Source organism: Myotis brandtii, unplaced genomic scaffold, assembly GCF_000412655.1.
Source record: "Myotis brandtii unplaced genomic scaffold, ASM41265v1 scaffold269, whole genome shotgun sequence".
NCBI classification, from domain to species: Eukaryota; Metazoa; Chordata; class Mammalia; order Chiroptera; family Vespertilionidae; genus Myotis; species Myotis brandtii.
The window spans coordinates 754,654-762,954 of NW_005360226.1; the positions used below are offsets into that span (position 1 = coordinate 754,654).

An 8,301-nucleotide genomic window follows, 5' to 3' on the forward strand; every position below is an offset into this window, starting at 1 on the left:
CTGCCGGCTGCCATCTTGGCTGACAGTTAATTTGCATAAGGATATGCTGATTAGCCAATGGGAAGGGTAGCGGTCGTACGCTAATTACCATGTTTCTCTTTTATTAGTGTCGATATTGCAAAATGATCACCCCATTACATCCCCAGGACTTTTAACTGGAAGTCTGTACCACTGACCAAAGTGTCTGAGTCACAAAGAAACACACCATCCATCTCTAAAGAAAAGCATTAGTCACATCTTCACAAGTCACAGACTCCGATCTCTCCCCAACTCAACTGCAAGGGACGAGAACTCAGCAAACACAGGTACAGGTTTCCCAATAAGACTAACTCTTAAGATGAATATCAAGCCTCACCACTGAAACCACAGCAGCCTTCCTGCTCCCTAAGTAGCCCACGAGAAAAGTCTATGAATTGGTTGTTGTTGTTGACAGGGATCACACCAAGACCTAAGGAGGTGAATCAGCTGCAATAGGTATAATAAAGCCATGCTTTGTACCAAATAACCTCCTGAAACCAAACTACAGACAGTCCTCGGGTTACATCGGACTTGACATATGTCGTTTTGTGTTATGTCACCATCTCCCATCTACACTAATAAAAGAGAAAGATGCAAATTGACCGTACCTCTGTGACACCCCCCAGCCAATCAGGAGTGAGTATGCAAATTAACCCAACAAAGATGGCGGTGGCCCCACTCCCCAGCCGCTCTGGGCCTCTGGGCAGCATGCATGCAGGCACAGAGTGGCCAGGCGGGGCGGGACGCCTGCTATGAGGGGGAAGGCAGGGGATGGAGGGAGCTACAGGAGCGGAGCTCCGGCTGGAGCAAAGACTGAAGGCTCCAGCCACAGCGAAGACTCCGGCCACAGCGAAGACGGAAGGCAGCGGCCAGAGCAAAGGCCTGGGCAGCCAGGGGAAGGAAGGCCTATTGCATGAATCTTCGTGCAACGGGCCTCTAGTTTATTTATTAAAAAAAAAAAAAAAGAGTTCTGTCATTTTGACATATGTACATATGTGCTTTATGTTTTTTATTATTTATTTACCACAAGTAAAGGTCAGGAATTGCTATCTTTCTTTTAAATTTTTTTTTACTGTTTCACTTCATTATTGCTGTGTATGTGCTCCATGTGAGTGACGTAGGTGTTTATGTAGGTGGGTTCTGACTTACAGTGAAAATCACATTATGTTGCACATAGGAACGGATCTTTGATGTAATCTGAGGACCTATTATATTGGTGTATTAGCTACCAGTTATTGAAAGCCTTGTGTCCAAGACAGTGCTAAGCACTTATGTATTTTGGCATCCCTTGGTGTATAAATCTAATTGGTTTTGAAAAAGGTGTCAAATAATGATTTTTTTGGATGGTGGGGACCTTATGCATTGTTTTAAATGAAAAACAAAACAAAACAAAATCTAGACAGTCTATGTAAAAATCCACCAAATATTTCTGCATAGTATAATGCATTTAGAATTCCAATTCCCCGAAAAAAAGCAAGATGGCGGCATAGGTAAACACCGGAGACTTAATGGGTACATTTATATGTAGTATGCAAGGATACTACACAGAATCAGGTTTAAATTATGTTTTCCCTCTGAGGGAGGTATACCCACAATATATATAAAAACTCAGTATAAGAGAGGGTAAGTAACATACCTAAAGCCACACAGCTAATAGCACTTGCCCAGTCTTAATTCCTGCTCTGCCAATGATATATTTTATTCTCTTACTAGAGGCCTGGTGCATGAAATTCATGCGGGGGGGGGGGGGTTGTCCCTCAACCCAGTCTGCACCCTCTCCAATCCAGGACCCCTCAGGAGATGTCTGACTGCCTCTCGCAATCTGTGACCACTGGCTCCTAACCACTCCCCTACTGGCCTGATTGCCCCTAACTGCTCCCCTGCTGGCCTGATCGCCCCTAACCACCTCTGCCTTGCCCCACACCCAGGACCCAGGATTCCCTCCTCTGGCCAGTTGCAGGAACCCAGGACCCGGGCTTCCCTCCCTCTGGTTGGCCACAGGCACCTGGGACCGCAGCAGGGCGGGCTTGTCCCTCTCCCGGGCCCCAGCCCCAGCTGCTGGTGCCTGGGACCATGGGGCAGGCAGCTTGTCCCTTTCCCGGGCCACCACTTGGCTGGTCCCCATTCCTCTCTTATGAGCTCATTTGTGCCTGGCTGATCCTCATTCCTCTCTGCAAGCTCATTTGTGCCTGGCTGGTCCCCATTCCTCTCTCCCCAGTGTTGAGTGTCTGAGCCATTATGGCATGATGGCATGAGGGCATGACAACCATTTGCATATTAGCTCTTTATTATATAGGATTCCATTGTTTTGTGCCATGGAGAGTATATACTGTGGACCTACCTACATAATTGCTATGATCCTCATTCCTCTCTGCAAGCTCATTTGTGCCTGGCTGGTCCCCATTCCTCTCTCCCCAGTGTTGAGTGTCTGAGCCATTATGGCATGATGGCATGAGGGCATGACAACCATTTGCATATTAGCTCTTTATTATATAGGATTCCATTGTTTTGTGCCATGGAGAGTATATACTGTGGACCTACCTACATAATTGCTATGCTGCCCCTCACCCAATAATTTTCTCTCCCTCCTATTTGGTAGGAGGAAATTTGGTCAATGAAGAGGCTAGGGGATTGTAGTGCTCTAATATCTATCAATGAGAATATTTTAAAATCAGAGGGTTGAATGAGGTCCTGTTTGTAGATTTTTAAGTGCTATTCAGGTTGTTTAATGGGACCAGGTAGGTAGGAAGAAGAGCATCAAGAACACAAGGAATATGACCTCCATGAAGCCATCAAATCATGCACATGTGGCCAGGGCTTGGTTGACAGTACACAGCAGTGTACGTGTCCCCCCTTCACCTCATCTGAAGTGCCTGAGACTCCTGTTCATTTGTGGCTCCTCCTCAATGCTCTTGCCTTGTCTCTTTCTAGGGTTGGAATAGGAGGAATGTGGCATGGGGCAGCAGAGGATAGGGTAAGGTCTGTAACCCTGCAGATGTTCACTCCAGAAATGGCTTATAAAAAGCATACAACTTGGAAAGTACACTGGTTTATGACTTTGAAAAGTTTTAAATAGTTATGGAAGCAGCTCATTCTGTCTGACTAGAGATTTTGGTCACCTTGAATAAACAGATGTTGCCTACCCCTTGCTTTAATTTTTTGAGGCCTAATGAAAGGAAGCTGTCAAATTATTATGGGCTGAACACTTTGTGCTCTTTTATGATATCTGAATCTTAAACAAGTTCCCTTCATGGAGAAGGTAGTGGCTTGAGGAAAGGAGTCTGCAGGGAGCATCAGAGGAGCTCGTGTAAGAAAATGTGGATTTCCTCCTGAGCACGGATGTGGCAGAAGCACTGTGGGGAGGGGAGCTGTGGGGGGACCAGAATTTGCAGTGCATCGCACTGGGTTTAGCTATGAAAGTGTTGCAGTGGTTCAGTAGAGTTTGGGAGAGGATATTTAGTAAAACTGTGTGCTCATTGGCACCCCAGAGGCATCAAGACCTGTCTAAAGCTCTGATTCCAGGGAAGTAACTTTTTGTTAAAGAAGAATGGGCTCCTTCAGAAGTTAATCCGTTGGTTTTTCTTTTAATCTTATCAGATGGGGGCATAAGGTTTGAGAGGGGGGAAACACCGATTCCAGGAAATTGTTTTAAAATTTCCATAAACTTTGGGGAAATATTGGTCAAAATGGTTAGAGGTTTTCCGTGGCCTCCGTAGTCCAGTCAGATTGCCTCCCCTAATGCAGCATCATTCATGGTTTATGTCTGCCAGGCGAGAGCCTCAGTGACAAAAAGCTACACAAAATCTTTCTTCTTCTACAGGAGCCAAGCAGTTGTCAAACCTGCAGGACCAACTTGAAGGGCTTTAGACCAAAAGATGTTTAGAATTTGATTTGGGATTATGACTAAACCCATATGACTAAATCTAAATTCTCAGATTTTTATAAGGTGTTGTTTTTTAAGGGAGTAGGAGAATGCTAACAATTGACTGTAAAATACAAGAGGGAAATTGTACTTCTCTTTATTCTCCCACACACAGATCAGGAAGGATGTTAGCTGATGGCAGGCACTAGCTTTGTGTGGGTCTGTTCTAAGACTTAGTGGCATTTCTGACTTCCAAAAAAGAAAAGTCTTAACAGAGAAGAGTTAAGATAAACTTGTTAGACAAACAAGATAAAGCTTGATGCTTTTCGTTTGCACTTTTCCCATGACAGTTAGACAAGTGGAGGGAGGGGTGTGAATTAGATGCGGATCCTTAAAGCAGCCATTCTCATCCCCTGAAATGGTCTAAGAATCGCCTGGAGATTTCCGTTAGAAACCCCAAGTCCCTGGGACAGCTGAGGGGGCTGGGGGACCGCGGGAGGGGGCCAGTGAGGAATGTCTCATTTCTCAGCAGCACTGCAGGTACTTCCCAAACACCGCTCCAGTGTCCCTGGAAAAGGAGGAGTGGACATTTCCTGGAGGAACAGGACATGTAAGGGGCCAGGGAGAGCCTAAGCTCCTGGGTCCAAGCTCATTCACACGCGGTCATGTGGTCCTCACAGAAAGCAGCCTGAGGAAGGAATCGCCACCTCAGTCCTCTGTCTTATGGATGAGGATGTTGAGGTTCTGCATGTCCTAACAGCTGGAAGGTGCTGGAGCACTGCTGGCTGACTCCGCACACCACCAGGTTCCTTTTCCTTCACCACACCTGCAACCCACGTAGGATGGTGGTTTTCATTATTACTGAGTGGAATTTATTCTTTTGGAGTTACTGAATCCCTCATTAAATTAATCAAAACTCCATTCTAACCCTTCTCATTAAAAAAAAAAAAGGAAAAGCCACGACCAGGCAAGACTATTTCAAAGGCTGCAGCTTGGATAAACTCATTCTTAAATGCACAGTGCCCACAAATGCTTCAATTTTTTTTTTTTAAGTATTCAGTTTATACCCAGGCCTGAAATAAAATTGGGAACACTTTTTTCCTCTCCACTTTACTCTTTTTCCAGATATTTGGGGATATGAACTCACCCTTTTGCCCTCTTTTTTACCACAAAATTTCTAATATGAATGCTGCTTCTGTGGACAAAGTCCCTAAAAAGACAAAAAAGATTCAATGACGACTGAAGTCCTGTGATTTGCCCCAGGATGTGGGTGTTAGTGAAATCTGTCTCTCCTCACTGGTTGAGAATGACATGGGAGATGTCATGGCTCCTCCATTATGGGTGGTTCAGACGAACTGGAGCCTTTGAGCAGGTTAATCTGAAATTTGTCTTTTTTTTTTTTTTTTAACCCCAGTCTCTTCCAAAGAGAAATAGTAAGAAGGCAAAACTATTACAGACGGTGTTTGACTTCCTAGGAATGGAACTAATTCAAATGGAAGCTAATTTAGCCAAACTCTCAATAATGTCACAGGAACCAAAAAGTACCAAACAACTCCTCCTCCCCAAAGGAGTGGAGAACAGCTCTGCATGTTTACATTCCCCCTGGCTAAACGAATATTCGAGCAGCCTTAATAAGGCACATCATGTCATTAGAGAACATTTCCCTGAAGCAAATTCTCAGAGGACATTAATAAGATATGACTCCTACTTATTTCCAGTGGGAAGTCTTATGTTGCTGTATATATAAATTAATGTCATCACAGATGAGTTGCCGATTAGAACACATGTTTTCTCTGGGAACCCCTGGGGATAGTACTAATTATTGAATTATTTATTGTTTGCACAGAGCAGAGAAAAATTCTCTCTATGAGCAAGACCCTTCTGTCAGGAAAAACAAAACACTGGCCAGAAATGTTGCCCCGAGAACCAAGGGGGATTGAGAAAGTCGGCCAAAATTTATTTTGGGGGGCAGTTGTTTGCTTGTCTTATTGATTGTTTGGCATCTTCGTTTATGTATTTGTTTGTGGTTCTTTCTGAAACATCTCATCGGGCAAGAAAGGAATGGTGGCTCGTGATTTTGTTTGGAGTCAATTTAGGACATGGGTTCTTACTGCTTGTGCTGCTGCTATCAATCCCCCCAGCATGCCACCCACCCACCCTAATGGGGACATGTTGAGGCCACATTAATGCTGATTGTCCATTACAGTGGCCTGCAGACATTTTTTAAAAATTCCATCCTAGGCAAATTCAACCTCAATCTCCAGAAGAGGAACCCCCAACATGGACATTTTGTGAAATCTGCCCGGGAGACACCGACGTGCAGCCGTCTGAGCCACCTCGTAGACTGGGCCTCATTGTGGCTCTGCCCATGGCACTCCCATCCCCCCGCTCAGATCCCCTATTTCCAAAAAGATGATTATCACTACCCACCACGCAAAAAAAATTAGAAAATGCCAGTTGATATCCAGGAAAAAAAGTACTTGAAATTTCAACATTAGACAAATATCCGATCGCTATTTTCAAGCCTCAGAAAACAAACAGCGTTTATCCAACTCATCACATACAAGTTCCCAGCAAATTCCCAAAAGAGCTTAGTAAACCAGACAGAAGACAGAACTAACTTCTCACTCCCAAGGGCATACCTCCCAGCCCGCAGACGGGGTGTAGCAACACGTTCATAAACATTGCCATTTTAATAAAAAAGAACACGTTCCCTGTCTTTAGCTGCTATGCGCAGGGCACCGACTGACTTTTTGTCTCCCAAATAGGGGAGCTGTTAGGCCGCAGTGCCCTGCGCTCTTGGTTCCTGGAAGGGCCTCGTTGATTGAGATTTACCGAAGTTAATGGCTGGGGAATCCGTAGCTCTCTTTTGGGAATGCCCTGGCACCTGATCCCACTCTATGGCACTAACCAGGTTGCAGCCTCCTCGCAGTCCATTTGTCCTGCGTGGGCAGCCAGTTTTCTCCAACAACGTTTTGATGAGGCTTCTGGAGTGGTTCAGGGGCGGGTGGTCGCCAGCAGAGAGGACGCGGAGGACTGCTGTCAGCTGGCCAGGACTCCAAGCGCCGCCGCTGTCGCTGTCCCGGGCGGAGGGTTTCTGTGTCTCAGCAGAAGGCACAAGGCTGAGGAGAAGGAGCAATGGCAGGCAGGGTCCCGAGAGCCTTGTCCAGAAGCACATTTCCACTCCTCCTTCGCCTGCAGTGTGTCTCTGATGGAGTAGACGGGTTGGTGTCCACGGGGTGCACTTGTACCGGAGGAATTTCTGTGGCGAAGGGGGAAAATAAGGCTTTAATTATTATGCCTGCAACGTGTTTGAAAGGGTTCATTAATTGGGTGGCTAAGCTGCTTTGCAATGACAAGCTGTTTCTGAACAACAGGGGCTCTGGTCTGTAGGTCATTGCTAACCCCAAACAGCAGGAAACTATCCTGGCTGTAGACTTTCAAACTGTAGGATAACCAAGAATGTGGCTGTATTGCCTCTCTGAACTAAACCTAGAGTCAAAAATTAAGAAGAATACGTTTCTCTGTTCATCCTGGTATAAGTCATAGGACCGCGGACAGGAAACACCCTCATTTTATCTCCTTGGTAAGGAGAACTCCCAGGGCTTTGTGGTCCCCATCACTGAAACATGTAAATAAAACTAAATTACATTTTTAAAAATTGCCAATGTCATGTAGAGTTAGAAGGTTTTATGTAAAGAAGGGTGCTGGAAGAAAAACAGTAACATTCAGAAAACACTGGTCTGCCTTTAGATTTTAGTTTATTTAAAGTACAAACGATCTTACAAAAAAGAAAAAAAAAAGAATTTCAAGACCTCATGAGCCATGATAAATCCACATACTCCGTGGTCATTAAAGGGGTAAGAGGACAACATGAGAGCCAATCAATTTCTGGAACAAAATTTAATCTCTTCAAAACAATTGCTTAAGAAATGCAAAATGTTAACAGTATCTCATGTCCAATTTTGGCCCAGAGATGAGCTAATAATGACTGTGGGGTAGGAACAAAAATATTGGGATTACTTTTATAGTTTAAAAAAAAAAGGTGGAAGAGTTAAGATTCTTTGGTTAGCAATTTAAAAAATGACAGAGGATGATACAAACATTTCTAAACCTAGTGCTTACCTTCAGAGGGAAGACAAATGGCTATTTATCTGGAGCTCTTCGGCCTTTTAAACCTCAGAGAGCATTTTGTGGTTACAAAGTCCTCTGTTTTTAAAATTCCTTGACTGTGTGCTGGGAGCTGGAAGGGATTATTCCAGCCCCGTGAAGTTTCCAGTTGCCATGGAGAGAGCTGCTCTGAAGGTAACAATGAAGGTGGATAAAAGTGAGAACTTTCGTCTGGCAGGTTTTCAGGAAAATCAAATAAAACTGGTTCATGAACCTGACTTTTTCATATTAATATTTACCAATGTTCATAG

At 44.5% G+C, this 8,301-nt stretch overlaps 1 protein-coding gene across 4 annotated transcripts in view; it reads right to left on the reverse strand.

The window, feature by feature from the left end:
- The window catches only part of SLC39A12 (solute carrier family 39 (zinc transporter), member 12), an 80,847-nt gene extending 72,763 nt beyond the window's left edge, over positions 1-8,084 (reverse strand). For all 4 annotated transcript variants that reach the window (XM_005868445.2, XM_005868444.2, XM_005868443.2 and 1 more), the window contains exons 1-2: positions 8,006-8,084; positions 6,792-7,142 (exon numbers count right to left, since the gene is read on the reverse strand). In XM_005868445.2, the coding sequence (XP_005868507.1) occupies positions 6,792-7,058 (267 nt within the window). In that variant the 5' untranslated portion in view covers positions 7,059-7,142; positions 8,006-8,084. The remainder of the gene's footprint in view (positions 1-6,791; positions 7,143-8,005) is intronic.
- Positions 8,085-8,301: the final 217 nt, after the last annotated feature.